The sequence below is a fragment of the Kwoniella shivajii genome, chromosome 1 (genome assembly GCF_035658355.1).
Source record: "Kwoniella shivajii chromosome 1, complete sequence".
Classification (NCBI taxonomy): domain Eukaryota; kingdom Fungi; phylum Basidiomycota; class Tremellomycetes; order Tremellales; family Cryptococcaceae; genus Kwoniella; species Kwoniella shivajii.
Genome location: NC_085908.1, coordinates 2,685,583 through 2,699,196, shown reverse-complemented (window position 1 = coordinate 2,699,196; position 13,614 = coordinate 2,685,583). Strand labels below are relative to the sequence as shown.

The 13,614-nt window shown below is 45.6% G+C and overlaps 4 protein-coding genes across 4 annotated transcripts; 1 reads left to right on the top strand and 3 right to left on the bottom strand.

Annotated features, from left to right (window-relative positions):
* Positions 1–1,040: 1,040 nt before the first annotated feature.
* On the bottom strand, positions 1,041–3,688 carry IL334_001005 (uncharacterized protein; the record flags this gene model as incomplete). Its single annotated transcript, XM_062932766.1, has 3 exons — positions 1,041–3,185; positions 3,244–3,444; positions 3,512–3,688. The coding sequence occupies 3 exons, from the start codon at positions 3,686–3,688 to the stop codon at positions 1,041–1,043; spliced, it is 2,523 nt and encodes an 840-aa protein (XP_062788817.1).
* A 1,018-nt stretch (positions 3,689–4,706) lies between these two features.
* Positions 4,707–7,601, bottom strand: IL334_001004 (uncharacterized protein; the record flags this gene model as incomplete). The annotated part of the gene is made up of 16 exons (XM_062932765.1): positions 4,707–4,812; positions 4,876–5,060; positions 5,118–5,185; positions 5,235–5,298; positions 5,340–5,387; positions 5,435–5,510; positions 5,556–5,637; positions 5,689–5,796; positions 5,861–6,099; positions 6,172–6,212; positions 6,271–6,384; positions 6,438–6,526; positions 6,578–6,788; positions 6,841–7,216; positions 7,281–7,399; positions 7,461–7,601. 16 exons carry the CDS (start codon positions 7,599–7,601, stop codon positions 4,707–4,709), a joined length of 2,067 nt encoding a protein of 688 aa, XP_062788816.1.
* A 797-nt stretch (positions 7,602–8,398) lies between these two features.
* IL334_001003 (uncharacterized protein) lies at positions 8,399–9,442 on the top strand (the record flags this gene model as incomplete). The annotated part of the gene is made up of 5 exons (XM_062932764.1): positions 8,399–8,548; positions 8,607–8,741; positions 8,817–8,975; positions 9,034–9,244; positions 9,315–9,442. 5 exons carry the CDS (start codon positions 8,399–8,401, stop codon positions 9,440–9,442), a joined length of 783 nt encoding a protein of 260 aa, XP_062788815.1.
* A 390-nt stretch (positions 9,443–9,832) lies between these two features.
* IL334_001002 (uncharacterized protein) lies at positions 9,833–11,489 on the bottom strand (the record flags this gene model as incomplete). Its single annotated transcript, XM_062932763.1, has 3 exons — positions 9,833–10,531; positions 10,588–11,406; positions 11,463–11,489. The coding sequence occupies 3 exons, from the start codon at positions 11,487–11,489 to the stop codon at positions 9,833–9,835; spliced, it is 1,545 nt and encodes a 514-aa protein (XP_062788814.1).
* Between the last annotated feature and the right edge of the window lie 2,125 nt (positions 11,490–13,614).

Sequence of the window (13,614 nt, the reverse complement as noted above, 5' to 3'; positions counted from 1 at the left end):
ACGTGAGAAGCGAACTCTGCTTGAATTCCCTTAAAAACCTATTGAAATCCTTATTATCCGGTTGTCGTGGGTAAGTGCGTGATCAAATTTGATCGGGTCAAGTCTTTGTGTTTACACCGATCGAATCGTTATTTGGAATCTGGTCAACTTAGGATTCTTCCCTACTACACATGCAGTATTCAGATCGCATCAGCTTTTCATCAACATTTTGCTACGTACAAGATCGTTCATCAGGTGACGTATAAGCAGGATTGGTGCGTTTTCGACTAGTATTTTAGCATCTAAAAACTTTCTTCCGGCCGAGAGTGGGAAAAACAATTGAGTCCCCCAGTAAGTACAACTGTCTGTATTGGAAGGTTTGAAAAGGTCCAGAACTATGCGCCACTTTAACTCAATTTAACCATCAAATTGTTTCTCCCTAAAATCGTGACTATACATTTGCAACAGCCGCAAATTTGTTCATGGATGCAGCGGCATTAGCTCGTTTATCCGTTTCCGCGCCGCAATCCGCAGAGACGAACGCAGAGGAAATTACTCATACCTTGGACTCGCTCAGCGTTTTTATTCCCCTTGAGAAAGCAGGAAACCACGTTTTGGATCAGCTCGAGGTCCGGTGATTCGAAAAATGCCCTGTAGTAAGTATAGACTCTGCCAAATACGAAAAAATCATAACAATCTTCTAAGTGACAGAGTTGTCAGGGCTATGCTCAGAATATTCGTTTGATGTGAGTATGTCATACTGACTGCGGCGGATCTCGAAACATTATTGAAACATCTATTGGTTGCATTATTCTTTGCATTCCTGCATTCCTGCAGCGAGGGGGGTCCGTAAATATAGATAATGAAAGAACGTATGAAATTTCCCAGAAAAGATAGAGTATAAAGATATATAAGGACGAAGACTACTTAATTCTATATAATGATTGTCCGTGCCAGCACTAGGACGTTTGGAACACCTTACTCGTACACATTCGCCTCATCAAACGTGACAACAAAACCTTCTACTTATGAAGAAATACAGCCAGAGAGCTCTTGATCATTTACGATGAGCTCGATCCGACAAAGTAGTTGTAATTGTATGTAGCGGGCGAAGTGGTGTAAGTGAAACTTGAACCGGCATTATATGAAGCAACTGTTGATCCCGATCGAGAAATAGAACCGGAAATGGAACCAGCTGACATTGAGAGTTTGAGTTTGTTCAAACCTTTTGAAACGGAGAAAGTTTGAGAGTTTGATCCGGAAGTAAGAGTGACTGAAGAATCGGCAGTAGCGAAAACGATAGCCCAAAGGTAATCTTGGGTGTAGTTCCATCCTGTAGGTTTGCCAGTACTGTCTGAAGTAGCAGTGGCATCGTGAGGATGAGGTCTAGCCCACATAATGATCTCATCTTGTGTGATAGATGGGTAAGAGCCGGTCTTGAAAGCAGTAGAGTAATAAGAGGTCAATGAGCTCAAAGCGGTGTGTTCGTAACCATTTGTCCATACATCGGAACCAGCGGGAAGAGCACCCTCAATAGGACCAATATAAGATGATTCTCCGTAATCATTCCAAGTGAGGATTTCAACCGACTTGACTTTATCTCGCATACCGATCAAAGCCTCCCATCGAGTAGCGTAAAGCCAATCATCGGATCGGTAAAGCCAATTCTTGTTCCAGGTAGAGGGTGAGAAGTGGGTGAAGAAGAAGGGAGAAACGGCACCCCAGTATTCTTTGTCTCCCAAAGCAGACAAGTAGGTGCTATCGGAAGAAGTGTCGAGGTCATCGGCGCCCATTGGCCATCCAGAGTTCCAGTTCAATTCACCATCCATCCAATCATTGCTAGAGAATGTCGATGGGTTGGAGAAGATACTTGGTACGAAGAAGATGTCAACACCGGAACTGGAAAGAGAATTGACGAAATCGTTCTTCCAGTTGAGGCCACAATCGGAACCGGCGAAAGTAGAGACCAGAACTTTTCCATTGTGTGTGGCTTGAGCAGACAAACCTGCGAACTTCTTAACGAGGTTGACTAAGTTGCTTGCGTCACCAGAGCCACAAGGGAGAACGGTCATATCCAGTGAGAGGAACAACTTGAATCCAGATGAACCAGCGGCAGAGAAAGCATCGCTGATTCGATCGACTTGCCAAGAGTCAGAACCCATGTTCAAGGCGAAGCCATCAATGCCGGCGGCTTTAGCAGCGGAGATATCGCTAGCCCAGTTGGATTGAGTGTATGGGTATGTGTTTCCGACCATGTGATGGGCCCATACGTAGTGAGACTCGGAAGATGCGGGAGCGGTTTGAGTTGAAGCAGGAACGGTTGTAGCAGCGGCAGTAGTAGTAGCGGCAGTGGTGGTAGCAGCCTTGGTAGTAGCAGCTGTGGTAGCGACAACGGTAGCGGCGGTAGTGGTAGCTGCAGTCTTGGTTGTACCTCCAGTAGTGGCAGCAACTCCGGTGGCGGATGTGGTACAGTCAGTGTCGTTACCGGCAGCTGAGATCAACTCGAAGAGATCCAAAGCGTATCCTCCACCACAGCCTTCTGTTGAATCGCCATCGCAAACGACATTACAGTTGGAATCGGCATCGATGTATTGAATCGAAGCTGGTAAGGTGTTGGAACAGTAACATTCGTCACCATATTCGGCACCCGCATATTTGAATCCAGCATCTTCACAGAAAGAGAGACATTTATCGACTGTCATACCAGTGAATCCCACTTTGCTGGTTCCCTGGAGAATTCGGTCCGAACTGTCGACTGCGCAACCGAGAGAATACCACTCGGAAGAGTCGGTAGCATCGGTGTAAATAGGGTAGGCGGCAGTGGTGGTGGCAGAAGCGGTAACGGAAACCGAGTCAGTCGAGTTGACTGATACTGAAGCAGTAGGAATGACTTCGGTGGAGTTGGCTGTGACTGATGCAGTTGGGACAGATCCAGTGGTAGCAATACCGATGACACCGATTGAGGTTGTACCGTTCACAAGAGCAGTTGTTGTTGATTCGGTAGCAACAGGTACAGCTACACTACTTGTGGTTGTTGTAGACCAAGTACCGCTACAAGCGGCGAGTTGACTAGAATTGTATTGGTAAAGGGACAAAAGCCAAGCAGCACCGCAGCTTTCGCTGGTGTCACCTTCACAGGGGACGTTACATGAAGCATCGGGAGCTCGACCACCACCGGATCCAACAAAATCGTCACCGCAGTAACACTGATGAAACAAAAGATCAGCTTTCGAGTTCGATACCATATAAACTATTGTGGCTCACTTCGTCACCGAATTCTGTAGCTGCATAAGTGTACCCCAGTTTGGTACATTGAGTAACACAGAGAAGAGGAGTCAAAGAAGATGAGGAGAAGGCGAATCCTTGCAATAACCTCTCATCCATGGATTCCATGACACAGCCGAAAGATGACCATCCAGCTGGTAAAGTGGTGTCTCTCTTCTCGGCAAGTGGAGGTGGTTTTGTCTGAATATGTGAAACACTGTGTTAGAGCTAATGAATTTGAGAACATTAGATGAATTGTATGACTTACAAGACCATGCTTGTCACCGTAATATCTAGCCAAGAGAGAATGTAAAGATCTCTTCGAGGCTGACAACACACCAGCTACATGAGGATTGGCATGTCTTCCAGGTTTCAGTAAAGGTTTGGCATCTACAGCTCCGGCAAGTGCCAAGAGTGCAACAGCAGAAGCGACGACCGGCGCCATTTTTTTCAGTTTCTAAAGATGTTAAAAGAGGTAGTACTTGAAGGGATATTCCTGAGATAGACTTCTTCACTATTGGAAAGTACGCTGTACTTTGATCAAACGAAGGTAATTGCCGTCGAGGCGTAAGAGCTCCTGGCTCGAGTCGAAAGGTCGGATTAGAGAATTTGCTGAAAAAGGAGGTGAGGAGCTGAAGATGAAGAAATCGTCAAAAGTTACAATAGATCAAAAGGTGAGATCGAAAGAACATCTCCATCACAATCTCTTCTCATTATTATTGCATTCTTTTCTCTCACTCTACGAAATGACGCGCCCGCCACCGAAGGAAAAGAAATAAAAGTGCTTCGCGTCCTAAACTATCAGTTAGGTAGATTGTTAGGGTTCAAATCAACCAAAAGTTACCCGAAATCGGTAGATCGGCGCTATCATGCAATCGCGTTACTGTGCTTCCACCTTGAATGTTGCTCGTAGGATGAGTCATATCACAGATGGCGTAACGAGCTGCCATTCCGATTATACTGGATCGTTCATTGGGCAAGGGGTACTGTCGGGATTACATTTTCAGGGAAAGATGGCTTGTCACATCAAAGCAACGCGATCGTACGCGTATTGGCACATTAAAGTTCTCGGTTTACCAAAGTCCCATTTGATTAATCTCTTAGTCCCAGAAACTCATCAAAAAAGTAATGCCAATTCTTTTGAGATCCTCTTCCTTGGCTTCACTCAAGCTTTCGAATTGGGTCCATTAAGCGGAGAAACTGTGTTGGTTTCTCGGACAGCGAAGTGGAAGCATGACACATGCAATTCATACAAATGTCCAAGACTTGACGCGTAATTCAGATTTCTGTCACGCTTTCTAAACATGAGTGCCGAGACATCCGGTTTCATTACATAATCTGCATGGGAGCAGGAACGCAGTCTCTTGTGCATGATTACACTAAAAAAAGTACAGATTGTGATGAAACAAAATAGGAATCGGAATAACTTGATAACCGTAAATACCACTCTTTTCCCCTCGTTCCTAGGAACTTCTCCCAAAAGCTTTCTCGATCTCCTTTTCATATTTTTTGCTGATGGAGTTGCGTGCCAGTTTCATGGCAGGGGTAAGCATTCCGTTATCTGGTGACCTGTTTCAAGCGCGTTACATCTGTTATTGCCAAGCTTCTTGGTTTGGGATATATCGAACTTACCACTCTTCTTTAGTTAGAATCACATCCCTGATCAGTTCCGTTCCTTTCAACCCTCCTCTCTTTGCCTCCTCTCGCAACTCCCCTATCAAGTAGCTGACAATTTCCATGTTCGACGCCCACTCTCTTGGGCCACCAGCATCCTCAATACCATTAGCCTTCAGCCGATTTCGTAGGTTTCCTTCATGCTAATATTTGTAAACGATCAGTTTGGAAGTAACGGGTTATGTGAAATAAGAACTCGCTGGATATACGAGAGCGATCGGTCGATCAGCATATGGTGGTGCACAGATGCACAGCATCATTACGGAGTCTATCCTTGACGTCAACTAACGAACATTTAACATATCCAAAATGCTCACTGCAATGCTTGTACACGGACTCGACCTTCTCCAAGGCCAAGTACTCCCCGTTGGCGAGTTTCACCTGTATCAGGTCAGCGCGAGGTACGCTGTACATTGACTCACGAGGTTTTTCACTCGATCAATGAGACTGAGCGAACCATCCTCATTCCACTGTACTGTTCGTTAGCTTAGATAGGTGAGCTTCATTCTTGACTGACCTGACCGATGTCTCCGGATTTATACCAACCCTCAGACGTGAAGCTCTCCTTCGTCAATTCTTCCTGCTTAAAGTATCTACAACACCATCAGCTAATACAATCGAGATCCTGTCTGACCTACCCTTGGAATACGTTGGGACCTCTTAGTAATATTTCCCCTTGCGATGGCTTGTTTGACGTCAAGTAGCCTGCTTCCGCGTGATCTGCCACGACGAAGATTAGCACTGACCACAATCTTCATATGCTCCACCGACCTTGTAATTTCACCTCGCAAGACGGTCCTATGACTCCCACACTACCTATCCCTGAGTATTGAGGCGTACAAATAGTTGCCATACCGCATGTTTCCGTTAAGCCGTAACCTACTAACAGCGTCAGGTTCCCTGTCTAGAAGTATGTGACTGTCGCGGCCATATTCCGACGCACCTTGTATGACCGGTACCAAAACGGTAGATAAGAACTTCTGCGTGTCCGCACTCAACGAACCCCCTCCAGAGACCGCTAATCTCAATCTACCTCCAGTGGCTGCTTTGATCTTTCCAAAGAGCACCTTGTCGATGGCTGCTGAGAAAGGCCAAGGCAGCGTCTGTTTGCCGCTTACTGCCAAATTGAAGATTGTCCCCACCAGGGATCCGGCGTCGTGTATCTTCTTGACCATTCCTTTCCTGTATCGAGCAATATCAGCAAGATATTTGAGTGACTGGTAGATAGTATCAAGCCCGGTTTGCCTGACTTACCTAATCATTTCGAAGATTGCTGGTACTCCCGGTAATAAGGTCTACAGGATAATGTAAGTTAGTAACACCATGCCAAATCGTTGCTGAGGTCTCACTTACAGGCTTGTATGCAGCAAAATCGCCTTGACAGTTTCTCACGCTATCATCGAGAAGAGTCTTGACAGTGCCATATCCTATTGGCACTCCGAGCAGATAAAATGTGAATTCCAAGAACTGACATCTCATGAGCTTGGGCTCTTCCGCAGTAGCAGCAATGTAAGACTCACCTGCTCGAGGATATGAGTGAGTGGGAGATATGCAAGGAGAAGATCGGAGCGGGTGAATCGGCCGCCCCACAAGAGTGTCGATCCAGCGACTAATGCAATATAAGCAAGGCTTACAGACAATATGAATGGAGTAGACTCACTAGCGGCAATGATATTTCTATGCGTTAACAAGACCCCCTTAGGTGAACCTGTTGATCCACTGGTATACATGATGCAGAATAAATCAGCTTCTGTGGGCTTTTGGCCGTAATCTACGACTTGTCGACTGATGCCTAATTGCTTGAGTTCCCTCAAAGATATGATTCTGCCTTGTCGGCCCTCGACAACTTTGGTGATGGCGCGAAACATTTCCTGCTTGACTCGTCAGTCAGGCCCAGCTTCGATTAGGGCATCAGAGACTCACCTGGTTGATATTGCTCTCGTCACCATCATATACGATCCATTTGACCCTCTGAGCCTTTGCAATGACCTTAGCTATCATTTCCAGTTGAGCTTCTCCGCAAAAGCATAATTCCACATCTGGTTCATTCCAACTAGTCAACAGTCCCTCTTCTCCCAAAGTGGTATAGGCGGTAGTTATCACATGACCCAGCCTTGCAAAAGATTGAGACATGAGTTGCCAATTCAGAGAAGTATCGGCATATATCGATACTCTAGATCTGGAAGAGATTGGGGTGGTAGGATCTGTGAAGCCGATATTAACCAGACCGGATGTGAGAGCAGTGACACTTGCATCAAGCTCATTGTATGTGACAGGCTTGGGTTCTGAGAGGGTGAAGCTATCGTTTTGTAGAAGTCGATCAGACATAACCGAATGAAAGGGGTCAAATGATGACTGCTCACTATTTCCAAGTCTTTTTCTCTTCGCCCGAACCATCCGTCTTGGGAATTGTCTTTACTTCTTCCACTATACCGACGATATCCCGATAGTAACATGCCTCTTGCTCTCCATACTTCCGGGACTATTGGAGACTGGTACTCAGTATCCAAGAGCCAGTAGAAAACAGCTTGAAGTTGACTCACACAATATGAGAAGACATCTCCAACGACCGTGACTTCATCACCCGCTGGCCGCGTCACCAATTTATCGGGTGAAAGATGAGACCGACGGATGGACTTATCGGATTCGAGAGGGATGGAAGCTGATTTGGCTTTCCAGAACATGTTGATGAGTCTAACAGTCGGTCTAGCTGTACAGAAATGCCTTGTGACCGAAAGCAAAGATGAAAGCTGAAAGTGAGATCAATGTTATCACTCAGACAATCGATGCTGTTAACTGCTGCTGCATTCGGTCACCGGGTATAAACTGCTTGGTGCCTGGGTCCTGTTTCATCATATGCCACGATCGAGCCACGCGAAAACATTGGCTTTTCAGCATTCCACAAATCCTCTCTTCTCATCTCGCATTTAAAAAGTCTCCATTTTTGAACTCGTACCCATAAGGCAAGTTGATATCAGACGTGCGACATGAGTTGCTTCAACTGCCTTGCCTTCTCAACCTTCAGTGTTCGTAATAGAAGTGACTAGGAGTATTTTAAAATACTCGCTCATGATGATATGTGTCCATGGTGCATGTGTCCATGGTGCATGTGTCCATGGTGCATGTGTCCATGGTGCATGTGTCCATGGTGCATGTGTCTGCGAGGACAAGGAGGCGTGCATATAGTTTAAGCGTCCTGATACAGTATCCTACTTTCTCACAACCAATTCGAATTACTGAGCTTCGAGTCGAAAATAGCGGATGAACACTGTAGTTGCTTCGCTTCACTCTGGGTCACACCCAGGCGCCGTTGGCAGTTTAGGCGAATTCCCGACCGATAGACGCGGCACAGAGTTGAGATTTGCCGAGAGTGCTTTCGAGTCGTGAGGATACAATTTGGATGGAGAACGTATATAATATGCTTGACCGACTGTTAATTTGTTTCGCAAACATTTCAACTCGACCACAATCATAACTCATCATGACTACCTACTTGAACAACTACAAGCCCCAGAAAGCGGTTCTGCCAAAGGATGTACATTTGCATACAGCACCTGAAGACTATGATCTCAACTTCTGTTTCGAGGTGAAAGAATTGCGCTCAAATCGAGTGGAGTTAAGACCATTCATTGTGAGTGATTTATCCTTGTCATTCGAATACTGAGGACCGCTAACATGGCTCTGGACAGCCTTCGTTACATGCTCAGCTGCTGACTGACGGCGTTTCTCGGTGCGGATCTGATCTTCTCAAATGGCTTCACGCGGATTGGTATAGCTTAGAGGGAACTTTGGCGTGGGCAGAGACCGTCATTCGATCGCAGCCTGTAAGTCGTGCTGGTGAGCTGCAATGCTGTGGAACTCGATGCACAAGGCTGATCAGCGTTATCGAAATACGGTAGAGTGCAATGGCATTTGCGATCTATACTGCACCCACCGGTAGTGATACTCCCGTTGATCCCAAGGATTACGAATTCGCCGGAACAATATCAATGATCAATTCAGATGTGGCCAACATGACCTCTGAGCCAGGATGGATATGTATCTTAGATAAGTTTCAAGCAAGTACCCAATCACTGAGCCAGATGTTCCACCGTGCTGATGAATGAGGTCTCAAAGCGAACGCATGTCCTGACTCATGCTGCTGGACTGGTCATCCATCGAATTCTTGATATGCCTTCTGAAGGAGGTCTGGGTTTGAGAAGATGTCAATGGTACACAACTACATTGAACGATAAAAGTCAAGCGGCAGCTCAGAGGTTGGGATTCAAGCTGGATGGTATCTTGAATACACACAGGGTTTTGCCCAAAGGAAAAGTAGGAGTAAGGCGTGAGTTTCATCGCAAGCGTCCTGCTGAAATCGAGACGAGCTGAATTTCCTGGTACTCTGCGTGTTGAAGCGGGAAGAAAGGGAGACTACCAGGAAGATCAGATGACCAGGGACTCCTGGCTTGCCTGTATTAGCTGGGACCAATGGGAAGATGGTGTCAGGGACCATCTTGACCAATTGATGGCTAGAAGGAAGTAGATCAAAGCACAAGGAGTTGCCAGCCGTCATTTGAAGTAACCGTTGACATTTTCAGAGTGTGACCTTCACAACTCGAAAGTCATGCATCATGTAGAGATAGAAAGTGTCAACAATGGGGTGCGTTCTAATACACTTAAAGCGTCGATGAAGAGGGTTGCATCAATTTAAGGTCCATTATAGGTAAAGTGATGTGATTGATTTTCACTGAAAGTAGATTATATGACTATATATATTTCTAAAGAGTACAAAAAGATCCCAAAAGGTGTGATGGAGGAGAAAATGAACGGATAAAAGAAAAAAGAAAGAAAGAATACAAAACGAAAACAGACTCGTGAAGCAAAGACATACAAAAATAGAGCTAGAAATCAAGACGGGATTATGGCCATGCGTCTATTCAAAGATTGGTCTGGGGCCAAGAACACGTTCGTTTTCCTTTCTCTCTTCTTCTTTTTGATGTTTATTCCTCTTGAGTCTCTTCGCAATAGAAGCTCCTGAAGCAGAAACGTTCTCGATAAGAGTTTCTTTCTTTTCCATTTCCAAAAGTTTGGTAGAAGATCCAATGTTCTTTCCTCCGAGAAGAACATAAGGTGTGTCTTGTTTACCCATTAATCGTTCGAGAGTGGGAGCAAGATAAGCAGAATCACTTCGTTGGTCGACGTCAACGTAGAAAGGTTCGGGCTTGACGGTATATCGTTTGAGTAAAGCTCTGACCTCTCTCATCTTAGGGTCTCGCATGTTACCGAGAACCATGACAGGGTGATCTTCCCAATGAGCTCGGGAAAGCTCTTCGATTTCTCTTTTGGCTTGGGGAGATCGGGGATCAAATGGTAGGAAACCTTCCAATGAATGAGAGTCGGTAGTGTCGATTTCAGGTAGAGTATTGGCAGCTGTACCGACGATGAAAGACATCAAGGCGGCGAGTTCCTCCTCTTTGTTCATCTGAAAAGCAATTGGTGCGTTGGCGGCGGCTTGAACAGCGGCATGAGCGGTAAATCCGGCCTCGGCTCGTTTGGCAAGTTTTTGTTGCACCTTCAATGAATGATGTTTAGGTGCTTCATATCGATATCCAGGTTCAGTGTCCACAACAGCCTATTGGGAGGAAGAAAGTCAGCTTAGGAGCTTTTCAAATGTTTCTCATCACTTACGTCAGATTCAGCTTTAGCCATTGCAGCATGCTTGATCATCCATTCACCCTGTCTGATGACTTTGGCGTGTTCAGCAGATGTGATGGATTGTTGAAACCAAGAGACCATGCATAGGGAACCGAAAAGGAGTACTGACATGACTGCGATGCAGATTGGTCGTTGCCATCTAGGTACTCGAATCATTCGGGGCTTGAAGTCGGCAAGGGACACGGTTTTGGCTGGGACGTGAGTGAGAACGAAAGAGTCCTCAGACAGGATGTAATTGGGTTCAGAATCCCTTCTTGAATGGGGGGCGAGACCACCGAAGGGGTCGAGTAATTGGGAAAGACCGTGGGATTTCGTCTCTTCTTCAATTTTCCACATGGGGGTGATGGATCCGCTTACAGGAGCACTTGGGAATCTAGCCCTGTACTTGTTTTTCCTGTGTTTTCGTTGTTCCTGTGTGACTGTTTCCAGGTCGAAATATGAGGGAGGCATGCCCTTGTGGTGCTGAAGAGATGGCCTTCGAGGTATATCAGAGGGAGTAAGAATCTCTTCGTCGGAGCCAGAAGAGCTTGAAGTGCTTCTTCGGTCCATGGAGACGGAGGAGATGCTTCTTGTGGGAGAAAGAGGGGGAGTTTCGGGATCAGAAGAGAGAGCCTCAGAACCCTCGTTGAAAGCTTGGCTGAAAGGATCCAGTTGCTCCATGGCGGTCAAAGGGATAGAGGAGGATAGAGGAGAAGGCCTGTAGGGTGCCTTGACCGGAGTAGTGAACCATTCTGGGGAGGCAGACATGGTCCTTGTAGGAGAGGTAGGGGGAGAAGGAGGGAAGGAGGGGATCTGATGGAGAGTATGTTAGCCGGGTGGATGAACAAAAAGGACTTAGGAATACTCACGACAATGGTAACTTCGTTGTCGGACATTGTGAATTCGAAACAGTCCAGCTGATTTAAAGATATATAAAGAGAGTGTAATCCAAGCTAAGTGGAGTTGATTAAGTAACAAGGATAAATTTGGTTCTGGTAAAGAATGTGGGTAGTCTACGACCAGCGTAGAGCAAAGTTGAAGATTGAAAGGAAACAAAGAAAGTGGTGCTCGTAAGCAAGAAAAGAAAAAGTGAAAAGTACTTTGAAAAAGTTTGTCGAACTAATTGGTGTGAATGAAGAAGGGAAGAAAGGAATGACACCAACTCTAGAGGTTTTATATATACATACAGAGCTTCATATTTCTGTCAATGTCATCTGCTACGCAACGAGTGCATCAATTTTCATTCGGACGTCCCCATCCTTTTCGGTTACTTCCACACTTCCCTTTCAGAAACGCTTTACGCCTTGGCTAGATGTCCTGAATATCTCACGAGCTTGGCATTTTAAGAAGATTTAAGCTTTCTTCGATTGGTTTCTGCAACTTGATTATCTGTTTCGACGAAAGCGGTAAAGCTTGCACAAAATAGGAGATATGCAGCGAAGGATCCCTTCAACAGTAGTGGACAACCGAAGTCACTCACCGCATAGTCAACAGGGAACGCCTCCAATAATACCACCAACAAAGAAGGGGAAGCTAAGGAATCTCAGAAAACTTATCGACAGAAGATTTACGAGAGCCGAAAGCAGGAAATGTTGTTCTTGCAATCTTCGAGTAGACCCGTTGAATTGTCAAGATCTTCAGGCTCCGCCCTGTTCCTTTCGTTCCGATTTACTAAGAGGAAGTTCCTCTCTGGGTCTCCATTGTCTCTCAAGGCTCCAGGGAATTCAGAGCTCGATGCATTTCAAAATTCCTCCGATAATGATCCGAAGTAAGTGATGGTTAGACCATATTCAGAAAGTTTCCATGAACTTTCGTTGTCAATGGCTACCGGCAAAGGCGTCTAGGGGCGTTTTTAAAATATGACAATAGGAATGCCAGACGAGCTTCTTCAGGAAAAGCGGAGATAAATAACTCCGAAGATACAGGAAGAATCCTCAAAAAATGTCCAAATCCGGTAAAACGGCGGTATGAAGGAAAGCTGATATCGGGTTTTGGTAAGGGTCCAGGAATAGTTTGGGTTTGTTCATTGGTAGGATCAGGAACGCCACTGGATTCCATACGATGAGACCTATCAAAAGCGTATTTCTCAATCCCGACTTCTTGTTCTGCCCTGCCAACGCTTCTTCCATAGAGTTTTGCAGTCAGTACAGATAATTATGGTTTCGGGACCATATTGGTGTGCCCTGAACACTTCATGTTATGGGCTTGAACTCTACTGGATTTTGGTGGGATCCAGGACAGATACCGAGAGTGCCGGCATAAAGAAGCTTATTCCAAAATCCCAATCAGACCGGGAATGGTGTTCCTATTCCAGTTATTAACCCATTGCGGATTTTGTCACCTCCTTATTTCCATTTCTCCTGTGGCGTCCTTGAATCTGGTGCCATCCATCTGATTGGTTGTTTTTGTCTCAAAAACTCTACTTGTACCATGTTCAACGAAGACTTGAATCTGCCCTCCGACATCCACTTCCGTCCTCTCGAAGAATATACTAACCTTGTTTGAAAGGGTATGAGGGTGACTTACCGTCCACCTTCCAGCTGGAATAAGGAACGCTTCTCTCGTCCATGTTACGTACTCGCCATTAGGGGATCTCATGGGGAATCTTGGCGAAAGTGCTGATAATCATGAAAATAGAATATAGTGATATACGGTGATTACTGTGGTTAATCGATCTTCAGAAGAACCCGTTCCCATCAAAGACATATACTTACAAGCATACCGTAACGTGAGAACCCACAGACGTCAGTGGTTCAAACCTTTAGCCACTCGGATCACAATGAACCGAGTTATGAGACTTTGGAACTTATAGTAGCTGTTCATTCCCGTTTGACAATGAACAAGATCAATCTGAGACCTCACTGTCGCTAATCAACGATGATCCAAGTTCTTCCGGAACTGAGATCATTGAGTGATCAACGGAACCGATCATCTCAAAGACACACTTCTTCCTTCGCTGTCTTAGTTTTTATCGATTGAAATTCATGTATCCATCCACATATGGTCCGATCCGATTAATGC